The sequence below is a fragment of the Thamnophis sirtalis genome, unplaced genomic scaffold, assembly GCF_051295495.1.
Source record: "Thamnophis sirtalis isolate CommonGarterSnake01/CBP01778 unplaced genomic scaffold, rThaSir2_p1.2 scaffold_7, whole genome shotgun sequence".
Lineage (NCBI taxonomy): Eukaryota > Metazoa > Chordata > Lepidosauria > Squamata > Natricidae > Thamnophis > Thamnophis sirtalis.
The window spans coordinates 11,685,881-11,712,731 of record NW_028261387.1 but is presented as its reverse complement, the minus strand read 5'-3'; the positions used below and the strand labels follow the sequence as shown (position 1 = coordinate 11,712,731).

The 26,851-nt window shown below is 41.0% G+C and overlaps 1 protein-coding gene across 3 annotated transcripts in view; it reads right to left on the bottom strand.

Annotated features, from left to right (window-relative positions):
- Positions 1–26,851, bottom strand: part of TGFBR3 (transforming growth factor beta receptor 3) — a 191,566-nt gene that overhangs the window by 101,051 nt on the left and 63,664 nt on the right. For all 3 annotated transcript variants that reach the window (XM_087719314.1, XM_087719316.1, XM_087719315.1), the window contains exon 3: positions 1,023–1,204. In XM_087719314.1, coding sequence (XP_087575440.1) covers positions 1,023–1,204 — 182 coding nt within the window. The remainder of the gene's footprint in view (positions 1–1,022; positions 1,205–26,851) is intronic.

The window sequence follows — 26,851 nt, the reverse complement described above, 5'->3', positions numbered from 1 at the left end:
TCCCAGCATTCTTATTCATTCCTATTATCCAGAGGTGAAATGCTCTGAAGTCTGCTACCGGTTTGCTTCACGCGCATGCGCGCCAAACATGCGCTTTCTGCTTTCTAGCGAATACAAATTGCGCACCACAGCAGATTGTCGCCCAGCTGATGGTCAGAACTTTTTAAAACTTTTTTTTAGCATTTTTTACTACGGGTTCTGGCAAATTGGTAGTAAAAAATGCTTTAAAAAGTTAAAAAAAGGTTCCAACAATCAGCTGTGCCACACGATTTCTAGCTAATATAAATCGGGCGGCACAGCTGATTGTCGCACATGTGATCATCAGAACTACCAGTTCACCCAAACCAGTAGCGGTTTTTTTACTACCGGTTCAGGCAAACCATTAGCATTTTTTACTACCGGTTTGAGAGAACCGGCCTGAAGCGGTAGCATTTCACTCCTACTATCATTATCTATATGATAATGCCAGCATCTCTGAAATTAAATTTTTGTACCTTGCTATTTCCTCAGCCATATAATAATAGCAACAGCATTTAGACTACTATACCACCCCACAGGTTGAGAGTTCAATCCTAGGTAGCAGATGTTTCTCTTCTAGTGCACAAACCACACATCACACAAAAATGTGCTGCGAACTCCATGTAGGTGTCAGGAAGGGAATGCAGCCAGTAAACACTCAGCTACATCCAGTTCCACTGACTGTACCCCAGGTTAGATTGTTGGCAGAGTTAGGCTGCAGTTCTGCACTTTACCATTGCTCCACCAGGGCTCCTACTATAACAAGATAATAGTTACGTTGTCATCCTAGGCAAAGTTGTTTGAAGCCTCCTCTCTCTAAAGTAAAGCAGGCTTATCAATCTAGTCCACTAAAGTTGGATTCCACCTCATAACTCAGAATTATGAACCAAACCAATAAAATATTGTGGGGGATTATGAGAGTTGACTCCAAGACAGTGAGATGGTGACAGATTTGGAAAGATAGTGATGCTTAAGGCCAAGACGCAGAATGTTTCCCTCCATACCTCTCTTTCATGGTGGCCAGCATCTTCTGCATTCCTGACATTGAGGATGTGAACTTCTTGTGGCAATCCAGCAGTTCCTTTGCTTGCACAGCCAGATAAGACAGTAAAGCTTTCGAGCAAAGCTTGGACTGGATGTGAACTGTTGACCTGAGACAACAGACAGCCACTTCTAGGCACAGGACCTGTAGGATAAATGGGAAGGAAGATTAATTTGAGATGAAAGGCTGTGGCAAAACCTGAATTAGAGCAAAGTCTAAGCTATCTCACCAGTTGCTGGGTATAACCTTCTGCTAACACACAAAATTATATAAAGTACCAAGTTGATAGCATACCAATTACAAATGGAATGGAAGGGATTAAGATGGGTATACGAGGAAATGCTATGCATACTTCTTATTCACTGAAATTTATTGAAGGGTTCAGTGCTCTGATTTCTGACTAAGGATGCAATCCCTCCTATCTTATATCGAGTATATGGTCTGTTGAAACCAATGAAACCGAGCTTCTAATAAACCAGTTTAGGATTAGGATGTAACCCAAAGTGCCTCCACGGAAGTAAAACTATGGTATTCATCTATCTTAATTTTTTTTTTTTGCAAGAAGTAAACATCAAAGTGAAAATCTGTGGAATTATATCTCAACCCTAAACTGATAAAGAGTGTATGATTGGAATTTATATACGATTATAGGCTTAGACTCACTTGAGTTACTTTGGACTGTGCCCAAATTCTTATAACTATAGCCTTCTACAATGTGCTCTTCCAAGATAGGTAGCTAATTAGTCACTCAATTGTTCCTGGAAACAAACCAGCAACTAATGCAATTCCTACAGTCCCACTCTTACATGGCAATAACAGGTTACCCCTGTTACAGGGGTGGGTTTCAACCGGTTCGTGGCGGTCCCCGCGAACCGGTTGGTCGGCGAACCCGGAAGTAAGTAACTTCCGGGAATGGCGAAGGGCCCACCCGCCCGCCCGCGCTCCTTACCCGGTTTTGATGAGTTCTGCGCTTCCACGCATGCGCAGGACACATACAGCGCCTGCGCGATCCTCCAGGAGCAGCTGGAGCATCGCACAGACGCTAGTACGCATGCGGGCACTGCGCGCGTGCATGAGGACACCGCTGTCCCCGTTCCAACCAAACCGGTTGGAACGGGGCGGGAAACCCACCCCTGCCCTGTTAGTACACTAGATATTGCATTATGCATCAGTTGTAGATCCTGGATAGTCTTCAAGGGCAGCCCTTTGTAGCCTGTACAAGGTGACAAAGGTTTGAATGACCGTAGCCAATATCTGTTGTTCAATAAACGGCCATAGTACACCAGCCAAAGCAAACGTACCATGCTAACATAATAAATAAATATCTGAAAACATGCTGCACTTAAGATAGACAGGCAAAACGAAGGTGTGTAAGGAGAATACAGTAAAGATGCATTATCAAATCTGCAAATTGGGGGAAAAACAAGTGTCCTTACTATATGTTCACTGCACTTTTTTGATATTGCATTCACCTGAAATGCAATTATCACCGATGTGGTTTGGCTAAACCCTGATAGGATTGACCATGACTGAATACTCACTTACTGCATCGAAAAGCAATTATCTTAGCGAATAACTACGCTCTTTAGCCCCAAAAATTAGTGCGCGTCCTTCCAAATAATCCCTTCCAGCATAGTCTTGCAATTTTCTTTTTAAGGCATTATCTTAGGAGATGGAAATACAGCAGGAGAGCTGAAGGGCACAAAAGAGCTTTACCCATTAAATACATCTGCAGGAAGCTAAAACTACAGGAAATGGATCTGGCTCATCCAACCTATACAGAAACTCACACTGCATTGCAAAACTCATTGAAGAAATGCCATGGTTTTAGCTACTCCTTTCACACATTCTAACCCCAATTTGGGATTCATTCAATGTAGCTAAAACTTACTAATCTTAAACTGTACTTTGAACCTTTCTTTCTTCAGAAACCTCTACTCATATCTCGAGTACTGGAGATTACAGTATTATCTACAGGATCTTATTCCATTTACTGCTTCTAATAGGAAGTTGTGCTTTGAAGTTCCTCAGCTTTCTGAACCATTTATAAGGCACCAGAACAAAGTTTCACTTAGTTTTAAGAGGCAGGCAATAGTTAATTTCTTCGTCCATTGTTTGGAGAGCAGCTGGTTTGTCTATAGGTTTCTATGGTTGAGGAATTTACAGAAGTTAATTATTATTCCATTCTTTAATGCAACCACATACTTTGAAGGCACATTTATTCTTTCTCATGCTTTTGTACATTGCCATGGGCATTATTCTCAGAAATGGCCTTTTCAAAAATCTCACGGATCAAGAAATATGAAGATGAACCAGTTTCTCCCAGACTTATATGGAGGTGACAGGAATGGATTTTCCCTACATAGCCTATGCTCCACCACTAGGCAAAAGGCACCCTCTTGCTATAATAAAATGGTTACAAACTGAATTGAATTGAATTTTATTATTTGTATGCCGCCCTTCTCCGGGAGGGACTCAGGGCGGCGAACAACTCAAAAGGGGAAAAGGGAATACAAGTAATTAAAATAGCCGAGAATCACACAACCATACAAGTCGAGAGGGGAGGGGAACTCATCAACCCCAGGCCTGCCGGCAAAGCCAGGTTTTGACGGCTTTTCGGAAGGCCTGGAGAGAGGTGAGGGTCCGAATCCCTGCAGGGAGTTCGTTCCAGAGGGCCGGAGCTGCCACAGAGAAGGCCCTCCCCTGGGTAGTAGCCAGGTGGCATTGGCTGGTAGACGGAACCCGGAGGAGGCCAACCCTGTGTGCTCTAATGGGTCTTTGGGAGGCAAACTGCCTTACTCAGCTTGGTATGTATTTATCCTTTCATTGAAGACAGATTTTTTATTTCTCAAACGTCACACTTGGCACAACCAAGAGATAAAATTGATTAAAAAACAAACAAACCCTGAAATCTCCATAGGTAGGGTTTATCCTGTACCTCAAAGGCACATTCCTTCATTTCTCCACCATAATGGCTTGACTTACAAGCCTCTGGATTCAATTTATTTTAGTATTTTATTAGTATTTTATTAATATTTATAGGCCGCCCTTTTCCCCACGGGGACTCAGGGCGGCTTACATAAAATAGGGAGGGGGGGTATAAACAATAAACATAAAACAATACATAAGAGTAAAATAGTACACAACATTCATTCTTCATTCGGGTGAGGACAGATTGTGATCTTATCCCCAGGCCTGACGGGATAGCCAGGTCTTGAGGGCTGTGTGGAAGGTCTGGACGGTGGTGAGGGTACGAATCTCCACGGGGAGATCGTTCCAAAGGGTCGGAGCTGCTACTGAAAAGGCCCTCCTCTGTGTAGTTGCCAGTCGACACTGACTGGCGGATGGTATTCGGAGGAGGCCCAATCTATGTGATCTTATAGGTCGCAGGGAGGTAATTGGCAGGAGGCGGTCTCTCAAATTGTGGCTTGTCCAACATGCATCTGAATGGAACAAAATAAAATAGGCACTTTATGCCCAATAGCTATGGTTAAGGGGGCCTCCTTTGCTGCAAAAACTTTCTGAGTCCTTAGAGCAAAGGTCATTTTTGGAGTCCATTCTGCTCGCCACACTCCATCTTAATAACAAATGGCTCAGGGTGTTATTAAATAAACAGGAGAAGATTCCCAGTAAGCTCGAAGGGAGAACGTTAAGATGTTGCAAATGACGAAGATGTTGGAAGGCCAAGTTTTCTCAAGCAACGGAGGTCATAAGGCCGAGGGAAAGATACTCTTCCCCGATATAGTCCCAAAAAAATGCACTTTAAAAAAAAAAACTTTCTCCCATAGATATGAATGGCTGTCATTCATTCTCTTGCCAAGTCTAGATTATTATATATTTTCTTCTGTTTTTAAAAAGCACTTGGCTGGCCTCTTGTTTGATTATTGGTCTCCTGGTTACGCTGACCTCTTTTTCCTCTTGAAAATTCCACTACTTACAGCACAATCGTCCTGAAGACTGTTCAGAATTTTCTAATAAGTACACAAAAGAGGTCAGCCCTAACGGGACATGATTTTCATGTGTTTGTAATCATTTATTCAATGATTGCGTACTCTACCGTAAGCCCACCACCATAGTACTCTCTTGGGAATGGAAAAACTATGATTTAAATTTTCCAACTAAGTTCCAGGAGGGTGAAGAAGATAAACTATCTGGGAGAGGGAGCAACTATACTGCTTGCCCACAGTAAAAACAGGACATGTGCCCTTTTGAGAGCGTAAGGAATTATATTGGCAGAACTCAAGAGACACACTGTGCTCACATTTTACTGTGACATCACTGAGGCCTATTTCCTGGTTCTCTGCTTTCTGAAGTTGGTGTTTTATTCATCTGGCAATGCATCTTGTGACCTTCCTGAGTAATCTGCTTGATGTCAATTTTTGTCATCGTAGCACTAGAGAAATATTTTTGGCTGTACTTAATTCCAATAATTCAGTGGTTATGATCTTAATGTTTTCTATAAGACACTACAAATGTATCTTCATTTTATTTGCTGGCATCCTTTAAAAAACAACAACACCTAAACCTTTGTTATTCTTGTATTATTGCATTCTATGATGATCATTTTATCTGAAGGTTAACAGAGAAATAAGTAACTGGAGGAAAATCTAGTTTCTTAATTAATTATTATGAGCCGAGGTGGCGCAGTGGTTAGGGTGCAGTACTGCAGGCCACTTCAGCTGACTGCTATCTGCAGTTCGGCGGTTCAAATCTCACTGGCTCAAGGTTGACTCAGCCTTCCATCCTTCCGAGGTGGGTGAAATGAGGACCCAGACTGTGGGGGCGATATGCTGACTCTGTAAACCGCTTAGAGAGGGCTGAAAGCCCTATGAAGCGGTATATAAGTCTAACTGCTATTGCTAATTAATTTAGAGGAAATTACCTCTATCTATATTTGAACTCAAAACAAAGCATGCCTAATTTTTGTCCAGATCAACAGCAATCCATTATTAATGTATTTCTTACATCAGCTATATCTCTGGTATTTGGGGAGAAGTGTGGGTTGAGCAATAAATATATATATATGTGGTAGATACACACAAACGTATTTTAAACTATAGGAGCTGAAGGAAGGGAAATAAGTTTGAAAGAGACGCCAAACTTATTGGTTGTACAGTGGTACCTCAGTACTCAACTGCTTTGAAAATCATCAATTTGGAACTCAATGCATTTTGATGAGAAAATTTTGTCCTGGTACTTGTCATTTGTTTGGTACTCAAAGTGCAAGCTAGAAGTTGTCGGTGTTGGTTGCCTTGTCACTTGCTACCTTTTCCAGCCGAAACAAAGCAGGAAACCTTAGTCACGTCTGGTAAACTTGTAGGATTTGTTTTTTCGCCCCATGTACATGTGTACATCCGAACAAGACTGTGTTGCTTCATATAATATATGTAGATATATGCATAATTTTGCATTCGTTTATTTCTTTTGTCATTTATGTAGTGTATATTTCGTTGCTGTATGCAATGAAATTTCATTTTAATGTATGCCATTTAGTGTACAAAGTGACAATAAAATTAGTCTAAGTCTAAGTGATAGTTGTTGCCCTGTGCATATCTCCTGGCAGTCTTTGTGTATTTTTGCCCTTTTTTCTCATTAAACAGGTAAACAAAATATTTTATTTAATCTAAGTGTTTATTAATTTTTAGGTTTATTTCTCATGTAATGATATACAACCTTATCTTTTTACATATTGCCTTAAAAATGTGCATTGTCTTTGGTTTGGGAATGCATTAAATTTATTTAAATTATTCAGCATAGGAAAAAATTGTTTGGTATTCATCATTTTTGATACCCATCACACTTCATCATTTTAGTACTCGTTGTGCTTCCCGGAACCAATTAACAACTACCAAGGTACCACTATATTATCCTGCCCCATTTTTACCCAGGATCTTAGATATCAACTATCAATATCAATAAAGTTCATTTTTAATCTTAAAAATTTAGCAAGGAGAAAAGTAACACAGTTATGAAATGGGGAGGGGAGTGGGTGATGGATTAAAGACTCTTCCCCTTGTCACTGCATCTCAGCTGAACATCACTGTCCCACCATTAGATGAAGTTTACAATTTATAGGCAGATGCCACAGGTGAATCATTACTAAGCTATGCTACTCATGAATGGCTCTAACTGCAGGAGTAGGAATTATATCTTCCAAACGAAACTATACTTTGTTTTTCACTTTCTACTGAAGTTATTTTTGTTGCACTTTTTTTTCCACTTATCCCTCTGGAATTGCCATAGCCTTGGTTATCTATAAATGTTTGTGTGAGTCTGTGCCAGGGGAAGAAAAACAGTGGCCTTCCCAGCAGTTGTTGAGAAACACATAGGAAACGGACCCACAACAGCCCAGATTGTTAAAAATGGAAGTTTTACCACATCTAATCGGATGCAGGTTTTCGACTTCTGAAATCTACACCATGAGTTTGGTACATCAATTATTTGGTGGATTGGTCCAGTACAGTTGACTGAACGCCCTAATTGTTCTTATAAGTTTATGTTTGTGAAAGCCAATGCTATGTAATTGCAGGCTGACCATCTAGGACTATGGCCTATGACTCATCTTCCCCAACTAACTGAATTCAGAATCAAAATAAACTCTTGCTATAGTAGCTTCCTTGTCCGTTGCCAAACCCTGTTCCAACTGCTATGCAGAGCAGGTCAATATTTAACTCGAAGACCACATTCTGGTCTTTCTCCCCCCCATAAACCATGCACAGCCACTGACATCTGCTTCTACATATACAAACCAATTCACCATTCATAAAAATCCCCCCCCCCTTTGATGTTGATTACGGGTAATTGTTTTTCTTATTTCCTTGCTTAACAAAATGTGGATTTGTGGGTCAAAGAACTGAAATTTCCGCTTTCCTTGATATTTACCCATCCATTTCAATGTGGTGAGAGGACTTTCTCTGGCTGTCCTCAAAAATGTTGGAAAAGATCAGCTCTAGTGTTAAAAACAACAACAATCATCCGGGCAACTTCAGTTCGAGGGAAGTAAAAGTCAATGAAATGAGAATTAATGAAATATGCATCTTGTTCTTCCCCACTTTTACATGTTAACTCATGTAACCAATTCATCAATCACCTTCAAGCCTAATGAAGCTGGAGGAAGACACAGGGACACCAGTGTGTATCAAAAGAAACTGCCTTTAACAATTAAACAACTCAATTGAAGGTTCTAATTGGGTGGGGATGTTGGTTAACCATTAGATTTTCCTTTTCCATATCTCCATTTTTAATTCTAATATATATATATATATATATATATATATATATATATATATATATATATATATATATATATATATATATATATATATATATATATATATATATATATATATATATATATATATATATATATATATATATATATATATATTTCAAATCAATTAGTTCACTAATGTTGAATACCGTGTTTCCCCAAAAACAAGACAGGATCTTAATTTCTTTTGATCCCTGAAATATGCGCTTGGCTTTATTTTCGAGAAGGTCTTATTATTTCTGAGGTGCAGGAGGTGTCGAATGTGGTTCACTCATGGCTGCTGCTGTGTTGCAATATTTTCAGGGAGGGCTTATTTTCAGGGGAGGGCTTATTTTAGCACATGCACTCAAAAACCTGATTGGGCTTATTATCTGGGGAGATCCTTTTTTGGGGGGAAAAACAGGGTTGTCTTGAATATAGAACACACTATATTCAACAAATGAAGTATTTGTTTATTTATTTAATCAAATTAACATGACTGACCATCTCGCGGAAAGTGACACTGGATGGTTTATTGAAATTCAATAAAATAGCAAAATAAATAAAACAATCATTACCTAAAACCATTATATAATAATTAAAAGAGCATTAAAAATATAAAAGCAGAACACAAATCTCAAAAAAATCCAGTCTCTTTATTTTCAATGTTCTTCATTCCTTGGTTATAAATTGGCCACTTTCTAGACAAATTGGGATTATATCTCTTAAAATTTTCCAGCTTTTCACTTGGAATTCTGGACCTTGTTGTCCCAAAGCATCAGCAGTCACCAGACTGTGGATGTCTGGAATTATGATATAATATAAACATAGAGAATTAAAGGATTTCCACAATAGCTGCTGTTAAAACAAACAAACCAACAAACTAGGGGGGGGAGGGAATAATTTTATTATTTTCCGGAAACAACTCAAGTTTATTTCCTCTCCAAAGCTGTGTGATCCTAAACAAAACACCAATTTCTCAGACTCACATCTAGAATTTATTGAATATAATTTCAGCACCTTGATTTCCCATATCACTAGTCCCATAATGTTTACTGTGTGCCGATCCTATTGCCAGAATGTGGTCCAGTCTAATCCAGGGAAGAACACCAGAGAGAAATGCTTATTGCTGTTATTTAGAACTACCATAATTTTCAATCTCAACTACACATAGAAAAGGGAAGAAAGGAATAAAAAGGGCAGAGGGAAATTCTGGGAGACGATCCATTTTTTTTAGTTTTTTCCTAGTCTGCCATAACTCTCTAGCCCATTCAAAGCCAAATGTTTATAAATGTTATCCGTTAGATTGAGTGATATGATTCATGCAATTCTTTTATGATTAAGAAGCTATTTATGACACTGTTTTTGAACATTTCTTGCAGTGGTTGGTTGATATTTTTTTTTAGTTGTGATACCCACACACACATCATATACATACACACAAACACATTAAAAGGGACTAAAACTAAAGGTAAACGTTTCCTCTGTCAAATCATGCATGACTCTAGGGCAGGGGTTGGCAAACCTAAACACTCAAAGAGCCATTTGGACCCGTTTCCCACAGAAAAGAAAACACCGGGAGCCATAAAGGTCCTAACCGGAAGCCCCCTGTTCAATTCTGGAGCTGACCGGAAGTTCAGTTCCCCCACCATAGAGTCTCCTCCTAGCGCGGCATACTTTTTCCTCTACCTGTCATAACCGAAAGCCTTATCAATTGTGGAGACAACTGAAAAACCCTCCCCTTGCCACAGAGTCTTCTCTTGGTGCACTGTGCTTCTCTTCCCCCCCGCCCCCAGAAGCTCTCAAAATTGTGGCGCTGACCAGTGACGGAGCCGCAGCAGAGGGAGGAAAGAGCCACATGCGGCTCCAGAGCCGCAGTTTGCTGACCCCTGCTCTAGGGGGAAATACTTATCTCCATTTTTTAGCTGAGGGAGCCAGCATTGTCCAAAGACACTTCTTTGGTCATGTGGCCAGAATGATTATTCACCAAGGCACATGGAACTGTTACCTTCCCATCAAAGTGGGACCTATTTATCTACTTGCATTTGCAAGTAGCAGCTGGGGCAATAATGGGAGTTCACACCATCACACAGCACTCTGATCTCAAACCTGAACTGTCATCTCTCCAGCTGACAAGCTCAGCATCTTTAATTATCGAACCATTGTGCCCCCCCCCAAATAAAACTAAAAATAAAGCTTATCTACAAATCTCTCTTCAACCCAACTCAGGGAAAACTAACTCCAGAGCTCTCTAATCATTAGACAATATGGCACTATCTATACCAATGTTTCTCAACCTTGGCAACTTGAAGATGTCCGGACTTCAACTCCCAGAATTCCCCAGCCAGCGAATGCTGGCTGGGGAATTCTGGAAGTTGAAGTCCGGACATCTTCAAGTTGCCATGGTTGAGAAACACTGATCTACACTGTACAAAGTGTCAAATTCAAACTGTATCCTTTTTTTTGCAATGTTTTTTTTATTTTTAAACATAAAAATAAAAAAAATAAAAAAACAATATTAAAAAAAATAATCTCATCCATTACATGCAGCATGTCGTTTGGTTACAAGTGTTTTTGCATCCATATTCTCAATTACATTTACAATCACAGATTTTTCATCTAACTAAATACCTCACTTTCATTGTACAATGTATATTCAATTACGATTAATATTTTTTTCAATATACCTAATTCCCTGACATTCTTGATTGTCTGTTTAATAACAATATATCTTTATATAATCACAGATCCCAATATGAAAGAGATTTACCAACCACGTATATTTGTAGATCACTGTTTTCAATTATGTATAATTCCACCAATCAACTATCGAGTATCCTTATTTCAACTACTTTCAGTAGTACTTTTCTGTTGAAATGTAACATAGCTTCGTGACAAGAAAAACAATCTAATACAATTAATGGCATTGGGGTTTTTTCTTGTTTTCTTGTTTGTTTCATTAAATATAATAAACTCATCATGGAACTCAGACCAGAAAAAGTGCCTTGTATTGGAACAATAGCTGCAAGAGTTTCACCATCAGGAATTAATACTTCCAAAATATTTGCATGAACAGAAGCATCTGGGGAAAAATAACTATAGATAAGGTGAAAAATAATGATTGATTAAGAGGAACAAAGGCTTTTCTGTAAAAATAGGATAAGTTAAGTACATTGACATATAGTGGAAATACACCAAGGGGAGGAGGAGTGGGATAGAAGAAAGATGGGTAGAGAGGGCGGGAGAGAGGATGGGAGGGAGGGTGAGAAGGAAGGGAGGGAGTGGATCGGGAGAGAGGAGTGGCAGAGGGGGAGGGGAAGTAGGGTAGAGGGGGATGACGGAGGGAAGATAGAAAGTTGGAGGGGGGTGGAAGAAAGAGGTGTATGGAGAGTGGAAGAGGTATATTGGCTTTCTATTTTGGGGGGTATTGTTGACAAGAGGAATTGCTGCGATTATTGTTTAATGTTGTATGGCCCCGGCTATGCACAGTATATATGTGAGTGTATGAAAATGAAAAAATGGAAATAAAAATCTTTTTCACCAAAAAAAAAAAAAAAAGGAACAAAGGCTTTGAAAAGGTTGGAGATAGTCCTGTATAGAAGACCAGCAGGGTGAGTTTATCCTCAAGATCAAATACAATTGGGATCAATCAGATTTTCTTGCCTATTGGCTTTCTGGATGTCTTTGACTGCAATTTCAGTCTTCCCAACTCATATCCTAATTGAAAGAGGAAGCTGTAAGCTACAACTGTAAGCCCATGTGAAGACAGGACTGATGATCTGCACTGTTAATGGTTTCATTTATTCAAAGTTTTTTTCATTAAGATAAAGGTTTTGAAATGAAGGAAAGCTTAATATGGAAAGTTATGCTTGATGTTTCTTTGATAAAAAGAGAGAGGAACGCGAATTAGGCAGGCACCCAACTTTCAGCTCCTCAAAACAGTCTAGCAGCCTAGAATTCATCCGCAATCTGTCACAGGGAGATTTACTTCTTGCAAATATTAGGTAGCCATGAACATTATTTTCCATAGAAACCTTTTCTATGTTTTATTTCACCAGAAAGATTGAGAGAGGCATCCCTGTGAGCCATCTTGAGAGAAATATATGGCCTGTTATAAAAATGGCCCAAACTTTAGTTAGTCGAAATAAATTTCTGGCAATCTTCCCCCTTGACCAAAGAAGCAAATTTGTGATACTATAATATGAGCTGAGATAGAGTATAATTTATATGAAAATGCTAAAAGGAAACTTTTCTTAACAGGGAAGTAAGCTACACATCAAGTAGTCCTTATTATTAGGCAGTAAACTATTTCAAGCAGAACTGTAGAGTGAAAGATTCTTCTGATGAAAAAGAATACATGTTATCAATTTGAGAATATCAGGATTGAGAAAGTGGGTGCCTTCCAGATGTTTGAGATTTTAACCCAGCCAACTAAACAGAGGCATCTCGAGTTCTAATCCCCAACACCATATTGCCTATCCTTGCAGAATATTAACCGCTGCAATTATGCAATTCTATAAATGACTATTTAGCATCGTTACTCAAAAGAAAGGTGTATTAAATTCTTAAGAATTTACTCCTAACTTTGGGATCACCTGGCTGCAATCTTGGCTATGAATTTTCAACATGTAACCCAAAGGGGGGACAATATCAGTGCCTTAATTCCACATCTGCTTTGTGACACAACCCAACATCTGCAGCAAGTAAACAAAATAAACAAAGAAATATTTGAGAGCAAGCAGATGTTGCAAGCCCCCTGCCAAGGCACTATTCTGATTTGCGCTGTTTGTTGTATTTCCGCTGATTTATGAAAAAGCTGCGGAGTCTCAGGTTCCATTATACTATTAGACTAAAGCAGCTACATTTCTCTTAAGAGCACTGTGAAATAGAAGATCTTTTTTTGCTGCCCCATCACTCCTTATCTTTAAGAAAGCAACAAATATCATCCCCCCCCCCCACCATCTCCTTGCAGTCAGATGTTTCCCCTGGCTTTTTACAATTGTTTTCACTTGTAAATGATAGTGCTGTTGTGCTTTTATTGTTTTTTAATATATATGTTATTTCTGTTTGCTTTAATACCTGTAAGCCATTTTACCATCTTTTTTAATACTTAAATAAAACTGTAACATACCTGGGCTTGTGATGGGTGCAGAAAGCATGGCATAGAGATATCTCTGGAAGGGGGCAATTAAAATATTCAGACTTGGTTTCGGGCAGGGGAGAGGAGTTGAGTGGGTGAGATTTAAAAGTAAAATATATAAATTAAATCTTTGGGATTTAGAGACTATTGTTCCTAAGGGTAAAGATTCCCCTTTCACATATGTGCCAGTTGTTTCCGATTCTAGGGGTGGTGGTGCTCATCTCCATTTCAAAGCCGAAGAGCCAGCGCTATCCAAAGACGTCTCCGGTCACGTGGCCGGCATGATTAAACACCAAAGGCGCATGGAACGCTGTTGCCTTCCCACCAGAGGTGGTTCCTATTTTTTCTACTTGCATTTTTTACATGCTTTCGAACTGCTAGGTTGGCAGAAGCTGGGACAAGTAACGGGAGCTCAATCCGTTACACGGCGCTAGGGATTCGGAACAGCCGAACTGCCAACCTTTCTGATCGACAAGCTCAGCATCTTAGCCACTGAGCCATCGTGTGTCCCTATTGCTCCTTATATCTGTGTAATAAAGAAAAACCCCAGCAATAATTATTAAGAAAACTAATTTGCATATTAAAAACCAAATTACATATTAGGTAAAGAAGTTCCTTCAAATTAAGCAGCACTCTAAAACTGTTCCATTAGGGCTGAATTAATACCCGAAGGGCATTAACAACTTTGCCTAAGGCAGTGGTTCCCAAACTTGGCAACTTTAAGACTTGTGGACTTCAACTCCCAGAATTCTCCAGCCAGCTCTGGGAACCACTGGCCTAAGGGAAGGCACTTCTGAGAAATGAAGTTATTCCACCTAGGAGGTCCCTTCCCCCATGCACCAATAAGCAGAATTATATAATTCTCCCTGACTTCTATCCAAATCACTTGTTCACTAGAGCAGCAAGCAGATGTGTTGTTGCTAGTCTACAGATAGCTTTTTCTTCCTCTGATTTTGCCTTACCGTCAACTTTATCAGCCCCACACAATTTCCCTATCTTTTGCTTTCCTCCTGACATGTATCTGAAGCCAACAGCCATGACCTGTGCAAGAAACAATCACATTTCACATTCTTGCAAATGGAAGGCTTTAGATTACTCTGCAATGCACCATCTATTTATCTCCCAGAGTAGGATAAAAACAACAGAGAGGAGACCCCAAAATATGTATTTTTTTAAAAAAAAACTAGAAAAGGTTAAAAAAAATCTAGAAAATGAAGAGATCCATAAATCTGCTATAGAGAAATTATGATTTTATAATGCAGGTTTTTTTTAAGCTTTCCCTCCTTTGTATCCCCACCTCCAAGGACAACCTATACATATGTCTTAGATTTGAACCTTCACAGCCATAAAAAGGATAGGAAGTTGAACAGAAAACAATAGATGGAAGTGTTCTGTTTAAGTAACAAGGGCTGGAATTTCAGCCTGGACAGTTACAAGGGGTGGAATTATCAGTTACATATTAGGACAAGAGTGAATACAGCAGGGGGAAAAACCCACAAATCCCCAGCAGAAACTATAAGCTGAACTCTGTATGGAAAAAAAAACATAATTAAGTGTACTGAATCTTTTAAAAAAAAGAATTTTAAAAGAATGCAACTATAATACCTCAGCCCAATGCATGGTAATGCTGTTTATTGAGGTGCAGAAAACTGACTCATAATAAACCATTTGGTAAGCTGAAGACAGTAAAAAAGGAAACATTAGACATTATAGAATTAAGCAGCGTGAGCCCAGGATAGAACAGTATTTATTTTTACACCGAATTGTGCAGGAATTCATAAATCAGCAAACAAAACTCACACACACAAAAGTAAACACATACCAGGCCTCAATCTCTACAGGATTATACAAATAAATATACGTCTGTGCATTTCTTATCCTGGAAATGGAAAAAACACCTGTGAGACATGCAACTCCTTTGTTCTTTCCATACTGTGTGGTTCCTGTTATACTCTCCAAATACATTAACATACAACACTGAGAATCAGAACTGGAAAATTAAATATTAAGGCTCATTAGATCTGTATAATTGGGTAGAATATTTGCACTCCTGTACGGCTTATTGATGTAGTAAAACAGGGTTGTCAAACTCAAGGCCCACAGGCCAGATCCGGGCCGCAGGGTGCTTAGATCTGGCCCATGGGGCTGCCAGGGGTGGGTTCCTACCGGTGCTGGTACCGGTTCGCTTTGTCCTCGCTTAGCTGCACGCGCGTGCATAATTCACTGTAAAATGTTCTGTGCATGCGTGAAGACCATGAAAACCTAATAAAAAACATGCTCACAATGGCAGCAAAGACTGGGGAACCGGTCCAGGGACATGGCCAGTCTGGGTCGCTGCCGGTTCTGTGAACCAAGGCCAAATTACCACTACCAGTTCGCCCAAACCAGTGCAAACCAGTAGAAACCCACCTCTGGGGGCTGCAAACAGCGAAGGACTAGCCCACAGTGCTTTGCCAGTGAAAATGGAGCTCGGAAAGGGCCATGTGTGGTGTGGGCTGCGACGGTCTCCTTGCAGCCCCCAACATGAGTGATGTCAAGTTGGCCATGTTGGCCCGGCCTCCCAAGGTCAAACACAATCCTGATGCAGCCCTCAATGAAATCGAGATTGATCCCCTGTAGTAAAAGTAGGGGTGGTTCCAGGTCCCATCTTTACAATTAAATCACTTTATAGAAATGTAGCCTTTTCTGTGACTGCCTGGCAGGATAGCATACCCTTCAAATACAATACAGTCCTGACTCTGCTAACTTTTAAGAAAGTGTTTAAATGATGACTTTTGCAGCAAAGCAATTTATGGCCCCTGCATTGATATTGGAATTTTATTCCTTGGTTCTTGGCCTTTTGGCTTTGCTTTTAGTATTCTTGCCGTTTCTAATTCTTGTTATCCTACTTTAGACACCTCCTGTGAAGAATTAGCTCTCCACTAGCTCTTTACTGGAGAAGGAAACACCAAGATTGATTGATATGTACCATCAAGTCATTTTCAATATACACATTGCTCACTATTCTTTTCTACTTTCTATTGTTGTTTATTAAGTTTTCTGTTTGGCAACAGTGAGCTGAGGCAATGTCAACACAGCCATGGAAAAGACAATATATGTCCGTATCAATGCTAATATCCAGGGGCCACCTCTAATGCAAGATCAAAACAAGTTTTTAAAGGGAATAAAGTTGTGCCTGAGGGAAAAAAAACATACATCAATGTGAAGGGCTTTGCACATGTGTAATTTCCAACACAGATTAGATTTTAAGCATAATAGAGAAGATTCACATTTGTAACCACCAGAGCTGTGGTGGTACAGTGGTTAGAATGCAGTATTGCAGGCTAATTCTGACCCAATGCCAGGAATTCGATCCTGCTTGGCTCAAGATTGACTCAGCTTTCCATCCTTCCGAACTTGGTAAAACAAGGACCCAGATTATTGGGGGCTATATGCTGACATTCGTAAACCTTTCAGAGAGGGCTATAAAACACTATGAAATGGAATATAAGTGCTGTTGCTACTTGCAACATCAACTTTTTATATGCTTCACTGTTAGAAGGATTTCTGAGATGAAAAATACGAAGGGCTCTTTAAACATCTTTAAGGTTCTTAACCAGAATTGCAGTTATCATAATCTGACAATTAGTTGCAAAGCATAATCAAGCAAAAAAGACACTTCCATGCAGTCAATGAGAGCTTCATGCAGTATCTACCTCTATGCCACATTTCAATATCCTCATACACCTCCTGCTCTTGATCCCCCTGAGATACCAATAGCACTTAGACTTATGTACCACTTTTTAGTTTCTTACAGCCGTCTGTAAGCTGTTTACAGAGTCAGCATATTGCCCTCAACAATCTGGGTCGTCATTTTACCGACCTCAGAAGGATGGAAGGCTGAGTCAACCTTGGGCTGCTCAGAATCGAATTCCCGGAGTGAGCAGTGAGTTAGCTTGCAGTACTTAATTCTAACCACTGCATCACTCTGTAGTGTGTTAACCAGGTCTCTGTCCACCATAACTGGCCAAGTATGGAGTGCAAACATTATTCAGTTATCTACAAACCACATTTCATTTGTTACTTCACTAAAAAAAAAATCATGGGGGGAGGGGGACACAACAGATAGTATTTTACCTGGATAGATGTCAACAAGGATGAGGGGGGAAGAGAACATCAAGAAACCTAGATTTGTGAAGAGAGAGAGGAAAAATCCCAGGACTCAGGAGGTTGAAAAAGGAGGAATTGCTGCCAATAAGCAAGTGCTTACTAAGCAACCTCCGAGGAAATGCTGCAAAAATATGGACACTGCATTTCCTCCATAAAAGCGGTTCAGCTAATTACTGTAAATTGTGAAGACAATCGCCTGCTTGCACACATCTAGAGAAGTAGTGTGGAGAACACAGGATTGCAGCGCCTTTCTCAGACACGTGCAATTTTTTTTTCATATGAAAGTGGCTGTAGCCCAGTGGTGAGATTCAGCCAGTTCGCACCTATTCGGGAGAACCGGTTGTTAACTTTCTAAGCAGTTCAGAGAACCGGTTGTTGGAAGAAATCTCATTTTGTGTTTTTTCCCACTTTGGAAGGCTAATCCTGTAAGGAAGGCAGGAAGGAAACATTCTGGTGTTGTTTCTAGCTTAATCTTTATTGCCCTGCTTACAGAAACTGCCTCTCCGCTTAACCCTTATTCCATTGTCACAGCTAAGGCGAAGCACCCATCGATCTGAAGGACGTTGAAGCACTCTATAAGCTTCCTAAAGGCTACCCATGCCCTTTTTTTTAACGAAAAACGTGCCAGTTTTTGTGAAAAATGGATCATTTTGCTCATTTTACCCCACCCCCAGCCCCCAGAAGCATTCTATAAGCTTCCTAAAGGCTATCCGTGCCCTTTTTTTAATGAAAAACTGGCCAGTTTTCGTGAAAAATGGGCTATTTTTTGCTTGTTTTTGCCTCCCCCCCCCGGAGCACTCGGCAAACTCCCTAAAGGCGATTGATGCCTTTGGGGGGGGGGGGGAACGGACCTGTTTTCGTGAAAAACAGGCCATTTTGGGGAGGTTTGCAGAGTGCAAAACCTTTTTTTTTATTTTTCTCTTCAAAACCTTGCTGCGTCTTATACACCAGTGCGTCTTATACTCCGAATAATGTGGTAAATTAAGGCGGTTCTGAAAACTAGTTCATAAAAGTAGAATTTGGACTCCTCACAGATGTATGGTCACATTGCTTTTTACATTTGCTTCTGTTGTTCAGATGAAGATGTTCTGTTCCGTTTCTTTTACTGTATAGAACTTCTTCCCCGTTTCCACGTATTAAAAAACAAAAACAAAACACGAGCTGTATTATGAAGCTGGAGAAGGAAGGATGTGAAAGGCTGAATTTTCAATCATGTGTGGAAACACAAACACACTCAGATTTCCCTGAATACAAATTGGAGGCTGTATTTCAAGCCTTCGCTTTGTTCCAAGCATCCAGATTTTATTGGCTACAATCCAGCCATAGTTGAATAGGAAGACATACATTCTTCCAAAGACAGTAGCAGAGACACATATTCAGAGAGGGAAGTACACAGACCCATTCACATTTAGTGAGGGAGGTGGCCAGACAAGGTAGCCTTTGAATTATGGACACAATTGAGCCCAACATTTCTGTTGCTAAGTGAGACATTTGTTAAGTGAGTTGTGTCCCATTTTACCACCGTTCTTGCCACAGTTGTTAAGCAAATCACTGCAGTAGTTAAGTTAGTAACATGGCTGCTCAGTGAATCTGGCTTCCCCACTGATTTTGCTTGTCAGAAGGTTGCAAAATTGACCCTGGGACACTGCAACGGTCATAAATATGAGTCAGTTGCCAAGCACCTGAATTTTGATCATGCAGCCATGGGGATGCTGCAATGGTTGTTAAGTGTGAAAAACAGCCATAAGTCATTTTTTTCAATGCCGCTGTATCTTCAAACGGACACTAAATAAAATGTTTCAAGTTGAGCACTACCTGTACAGATGCATATCTTCAATTGCATTCATTGGAATTGCAGATGGTTAAAAAGCAGAGGAATAATTTAATAAATACAGGTATTCCTTAACTTACAACAACTCATGTAGTGTCCATTTGAAGTTACCATTGCACTGATGAAAAGAGTGATTTACAACCGGTCCTCAAATGTAGAACCACTGCAGCATCCCCACAGTTCACATGATAAAAATTCAGGCACTTGGCAACCAGAATATATTTACAACAGTTGTAGCATCCCAGGGCCAGATAATCGCCATTTGCAACCTTCCCCGCCATCTTCCAACAAATTAAATCAATGGGAGAAGCTTGTATCACTTAGAGGTGTACTACTCACTCTTGTTGCCGGCAGTTTAGGCATTAATGGCTGTGTGTTGCATTGTTTTGAGGAGACAGCACATTTACACTGTTATACAAGCTGTATACTCACTACTTTACATTGTAGCCAAGTGTCATTTCTTCAGTGTTGTCACATGAAAAGATATACTTAAATATTTTCAAAATGTGAGAGGGTGTACTCACTTCTGTGGCATACTGTAGAACCCATCTTAAGGGAAGTATTTGGGAAATATTGTCGGGATCCTACAAGTAAATTTAATATTATGGCTCTCTAGATATTGTTGATTTGCAACTTTCTCCTTCCTTGAAAAAGTCAGAAACATTTTGAGGTGCATGGGTTGTCCATACTACATAGCAGGGGTGGGTTTCAGGCGGTTCGCGGCGGTAAGTAACTTCCGGGAACGCCGAAGGGTCCACCCGCCCGCGTTTCTTACCCGGTTTTGACGAGTTCTGCGCTTCCGCACATGCGCAGGACGCATACAGCGCCTGCGCGATCCTCCAGGAGCAGCTGGACCATCGCACAGACGCTAGTACGCATGCGTGCACTGTGCGCGTGCACGAGGACGCCGCCGGCCCCGTTCCAACCGAACCGGTTGGAATGGGGCGAGAAACCTATCCCTGCTACATAGCAACTAAAAGTCTTAGAGACTGGGTCTCTAAGACTGGGTTGCTGATACTAGTAGTTACCTGACTAAAAAGCTATTAATCCAAAACAACTTTAGTCATGGACATTCCATATGGACTCAGGCCAATTTCAAAAATTTTAAGTTCTTCACTTTTCCAAAGAGAATTATAATATTTCCATGAGAAGATTCACACAGGCAATTTTGGGGGTATCATGTCCCCGCAGCACAGAACCTATTTGCTTGATATTATTAAAGAAAACTTCCATATAAGGAATATATGCATGCATAAGCACACAAACAGGAATATGCCAAGAGTTGCTTTAAGATGAGACGGGTGGTTTATAAATAAATAAATAAATAAAAGTACTTAAAATTGCATGGGAAGATTCCTATTATGTGTGATGTTTGGACTGATTTTTTAATTTGCATTCTGTGCTAAATAAAATGCCAAATAGAGGATTTGGATGTTAGTTAAGATGCTATTAGTCTTACAGAAACAATATTTTAACAGTTCTTTCTTCCCCCACCTCCGGGTACCTAAAACTCTTGATCATTTATTAACAAAGAAATGTTCTACAAATTACACAGCTCCGGTTTTCAATCACTTCATAAATATGCACGAAGTGTGCAAACCATTTAGAGATTGGACTACGGTCAAATGAAGCAGTTACTAAAACATTAGGGATTAAAGCCAGATTTTGCCAGATTTACAGCTCCTCCACCCCCCCCCCCACACCCCCCCCAGCCAAAGTGACTTGATTATGAGAACTTCATTCTCAATGCAATCAATAACATTCTAAGTTAAGAATCTGGACTCAGTTAAATATTTTGTTATCCTCCACATATAACATAGCAATAGCAATAGCAGTAGACTTAGATACCGCTTCATAGGGCTTTCAGCCCTCTCTAAGCGGTTTACAGAGAGTCAGCATATTGCCCCCAACAATCTGGGTCCTCATTTTACCCACCTCGGAAGGATGGAAGGCTGAGTCAACCCTGAGCCGGTGAGATTTGAACCGCTGAACTGCTGATCTAGCAGTAGCCTGCAGTGCTGCATTTAACCACTGCGCCACCTTGGCTCATTTGTATATACAACATCTTGTATAACGGTCGGAAGGCCAAGGTGGCGCAGTGGTTAAATGCAGCACTGCAGGCTACTGCTAGATCAGCAGGTCAGCGGTTCAAATCTCACCGGCTCAGGGTTGACTCAGCCTTCCATCCTTCCGAGGTGGGTAAAATGAGGACCCAGATTGTTGGGGGCAATATGCTGACTCTCTGTAAACCGCTTAGAGAGGCCTGAAAGGCCTATGAAGCGGTATATAAGTCTACTGCTATTGCTATTGCTATTGCTATTTTCTAAAATTCACTTATGTCACAGAAGCATCCCTGGACTTCAGTTGAAATATTATTTATCAACATAAAAAAGTTCAGTTCCTTTCTTTTAAAACAGATTAGTCTATAGATACAAAAGGACAAAATGCTGACAAATAATAGCCAAAAAGGGGTGGGAGAGGAGTTTAAATTCACAGCTGTATTTTCCATTTACAGTAGAAGAACCATGAAAAAAATGAACATAAACGATCTTAGGTTACCATAGCAATATTATTTGCCCACACAACTCAACACCACATTTTAATCCCAGGGGATATTGTGTGTTTTTTAAGTGTCTAAGCACAACAAATGTTGGCCCACATTCCCAGCAAAGCCACAAATAGTCTGAAGGTCAGCAATAAGCAAAGGTTGCTTTCAATTAGAAAGCCTGTTATGCTGGAAGATTGCCAGAAAATATATAGCTTAGCAGTACATTCAAAAACCACAAAAGAATGCACATTTTCCATTTTGACCTGGTAAGCATTCAGCTATCATTACTTTAGGGGAAGGGAAGAAGAAAAGGAGAGGAAATTTGGTTTGGTGGCCTTTATACAGATGGAGTCGTGAAAATAAAGGATTATACGGAATAGAATCTGAAACTATTTTAAACCAATACAATTAATCAAAATACATCTTCTGAATGATCCAAGGTTCTATCATTCTTCAGTACTAACTAGATTGCCCATTTCTTTAATGATTTCCAAAATATGGCTCTTCGGCACGTGTTTCAACCAGCTGAACTACACAACTGCATCTTACACTTCTTGTGAACAACAGCTGCTCCAGAGGTGAGTTCCTACCAGTTCGCATCTGTTCAGTAGAACCGGTTCGTCAAATCTACCGAACCGGTTAGAAGAGGTTCCACCAGTGGACCCGGAAAGCAGGCCACACCTACAGAAGAGGTTCCAAATTTTTTTGAAACCCACCACTGCCACACACACAGACAGACAGACAGACAGACAGACAGACAGACAGACTGACACAGAGAGAGAGAGAAAGAGAAAGAAAGGAAGAAATAAATAAATAAAAAAAGAAAAAAGAAAGAAAAAGGGTGAGAGGTGAAAGAAAAAAGAAAAAAGGGACAGAGAGACAAAAGGAAAGAGAGAGAGAGAGAGAGAGAGAGAGAGAGAGAGAGAGAGAGAGAGAAATAAAACACATGGGCGGCAAGCCACTCCCACCAGGTCACATGGCTGGCAAGCCACTCCCACAAAGGAGGCCACGCCCACAGAGTAGGTTCCAAAAATTTTTGAAACCCACCACTGAGCTGCTCCCTGGACTGTGGAGGGTAATCCAGTCTTATCTAGTGGTTAAGACCCCAGGGTAGAAACCGTGAGTCTATGAGTTCAAATTCCACCTTAGCCATGAAAGCGGGGGACACTCAACTCTCAGCCCAAACCCACCTCACAGGATTGTTGTTGTGGAGAAAATAGGAGGAGGAAGTGTTGAGTTGAATACATTCGCTGTCTTGAGTTATTTGTAGAAATAATTATAGCGGGATATAAAGAGAATAAAAATAATCTTTAGAAAATTAAGAAAACCTAATTTTACCCCGGTAAACATGATCAGTGTTTCTCAATCCTGGGAACTTTAAGAAGTATGGACTTCAACTCCCAGAATCTCATTACTGGCTGGAGGCTTCTGGGAATTGAAGTCCAAACTTTTTAAAGTTCAGGTTGGAAACACTGATTTAAGGGTTTTCGGTAGTGAGCTTATATTTATATGATGCCCCAAACATATACGTTATTCTCTCTCAAGAGGCAACTGCGAAATTTGCTAGAAGGAAAACCGTATGAAACAGTTGGAGGTTTTATTACAGGTAAATATCCATCTGGGATAGTCATTTTTAGGAATGTGGGACAGAAGTCTTTGCTTTAACCATCACTATTTTTCTAGGTCTCAGGAGATGTATGTTTAATAAACAGAGATATGGTTATTTAGAACAGCATGTAGCCTAAACAGAGTTGCTTAACATTAAAAAAAAAAACCAGACACTTCTATTCCCTGACTTCCAGATGCAATTTGTTTGACGTTGACGTCTCTCATTTTTGCAACAAAAACAGAGGACAGTTCCCATGGTACTATACTTTGCCACGCTCAATAAAAAAAGCCTCATGGAGGAATTGAATCTGAACCATAGATGCCTAATTATAGAAAACAGATGTTAACTACAGAATTAATTGAAACGTTTGTCAAGGCTGTTAAATCTGATTGGTTCTGTTACCGAAGATGCACAAAAGCTGGACGTTTCTCTAGAAAGGTTTTCCTAATAAAATTCTGTTCAGTTTGCTTGTTCAAAGGAGGGCGGGGGGGGGGGGGAGACGCTGGTTAAACTTTTACACACACAACTTTTGCCTCTTCAGTAGCTTGTCAGAGTGGCCACCTGGTGCAATAAGCTGATGATTTGTGAGCCAAAACTAATTCCAAAATGAAAGTGACTTTTCCTTAGAAAACTACTTCAAAAGTTTTTTTTTAAAAAATTTAACAAGCTCAAATTAAAATCCTGGTTATAGGTAGTTTTCAACTTACAACCATTCAGTTTCAGTTTCAGTTTTGGTTTATTTGTATGCCGCCCTTCTCCAGGAGGGACTCAGGGCGGCGAACAACTCAAAGGGGAAAGGGAACATAAACAACAATACACATAATTAAAATACACAAAAATCACACAGCCATACCAGTCGAGAGGGGAGGGGAACTCATCAACCCCAGGCCTGCCGGCACAGCCAGGTTTTGATGGCTTTCCGGAAGGCCTGGAGAGAGGTGAGGGTCTGGATCTCCGCGGGGAGTTCATTCCAAAGGGCCGGAGCTACTACAGAGAAGGCCCTCCCCCGAGTAGTAGCCAGATGGCATTGGCTGGTGGACGGAACCCGGAGGAGGCCGACCCTGTGTGATCTGACAGGTCTTTGGGAGGTAATTGGCAGCAGGCGGTCTCTCAAGTACCCAGGTCCAATACCATGAAGGGCTTTATAAGTCACGACTAGCACTTTGAAGCGTATCCGGAGACCGATCGGTAGCCAGTGCAGCTCGCGGAGGATAGGTGTAACGTGGGTGTACCGAGGTGCACCCACAATCGCTCGCGTGGCTGCATTCTGGACGAGTTGAAGTCTCCGAATACTCTTCAAAGGCTGCCCCATGTAGAGCAACTGTTTGAAATTACAACAGCACTGAAAAAGTAACATATGACCGATCCTTACACTTATGACTATCATGGCATCACTATGTATTTATGACAGCATGGATTTATGATGGTTGCAGCATTCTGGGGGAATGTGATGACCATTTGCCCCCTTCTTAGTCAACTTCCAACAAGCAAAACCAATGGGGGAACCTGGATTCACTTAATGACTGCCTGGTTCACTTAACAACCAGCCCAAAAGAGAACTAAAAGACCCAAGCACCTCTCCATAAGCAATCAGCACCCAGATCATCATGCATCAGGGGTGTTAAACTCACGGGCCGCAGGCCGGAAGTATCATGTCCTGGCCACGCCCGCCCCGGTTTAACGAAGGGGTAAAAAGGCTGGAACTGAAAGGTAAGGTCAACAGTTTTGGCCTGCAGAGATGTTCTGGAGGTGGGGGATGTGTTCTGACCCCCCTCGTCCCACACCAACACACTCCGAGTCAAAGATATTTTACGGAATTTATTAACAGACAGACAGGTCCTTGGCAGCAAACCGGCACAGATAAGCCTTGGCAACAATCCAACACAGATAAGCCGTGGCAGCAATCTAGCTTGCCAGGTCATTGTTCTCCAACATTCGTTCCTGCGTTGACTTCTGCAAAAGGGCGTGTGCACAAGCAGTCTTTTTATAGTCTGGAGAGGAGCCTAATTACCACCAGCTGAGTGCAATTACCTCCTGTACTTGTGCAACTGTTCCTAATGCCTATTAGCTCTTCGGTGCCGGGCATCCAGGAACAACTCACTGCTGACGTCAGGAACACACTCCCTTGTCTCCTCCCCACTGGTCCAAGGCTCAGGCGCCTCCTGGTGGCCCACCAGCCTCTCTGCGCCCTGCTCGGAGTCGGAACCCTGTCCAGGGTCCTCCACATCCTCCAGAGCCGACTCATAGGACCCCTCGCTGTCGGAGTCTGGTGGCAGCTCCAACGGCTCCTGCTGGGCCACAACAAGGATGTGAAAAATGGGGCGCACAGAGCCCCAGGAGACCAAAAAATGGGCCATTTTCACCTGTATTTTGCCTGCAGAATGCTTCTGGAAGCAGGGGAGGTGAAAAATGGGGTGCACAGATGTCCCAGGAGGCCACAAACAGGACCATTTTTCATCTCCCCCACCTCCAGAAGACAGACACGGACAGACAGTCAGACACAGAGAGAGAGAGAGAGAGAGAGACAGAGAGAGAGAGAGAGAGACAGACAGAGAGAGATTTGCCGATTGTATGCTCTTTGGGACTGAGAAGAATTGCTGCAAAACTGAGTTTCCGGAAGTGGACCACTAGACTCCCAAACAACGATCTAGTAAAAAGAAAATTCAACCAAAAAAGCAACATGCAAACAAAAGCAAATAAAACACCCCCAGGAGCAAAACAAATTAAAGTTTAATTGTGTGCATTGTTTAATGGACTGTTCAATTGGCCACCTCCACCTAGTCACATGACCTAGCCACATCCACCCAGTCACATGACCACCTATCCACTGCCTACCCACAAGTCTGAGGGACCATGAATTTGCCCCTTGCCCCTTTTGGTTCTGCACATGTGAACAATTTTAATCGCACTGTACATGTGCGTGCACTGTGCATGCGCACACAGCACACAAGAAAACAGGCAGTAATGCCTTCCGGAACTCACCCCTGATGTAAAGCAATCATCAGATAGATGATCAAAGGCACCCACCTTCCAACCCATCCCAGAATTTGCACAACAGTGCAATTCTCTTCATTCATGAAAATATTGATACAACAGCTTTGTATTATGTTGCATGCTCCCCAAAATGGTGCCTTTTCGCAATAGCAATAGCAGTTAGACTTATATACCGCTTCATAGGGCTTTCAACCCTCTCTAAGCCGTTTACAGAGTCACCTCGAAAGGATGGAAGGCTGAGTCAACCCTGAGCCGGTGAGATTTGAACAGC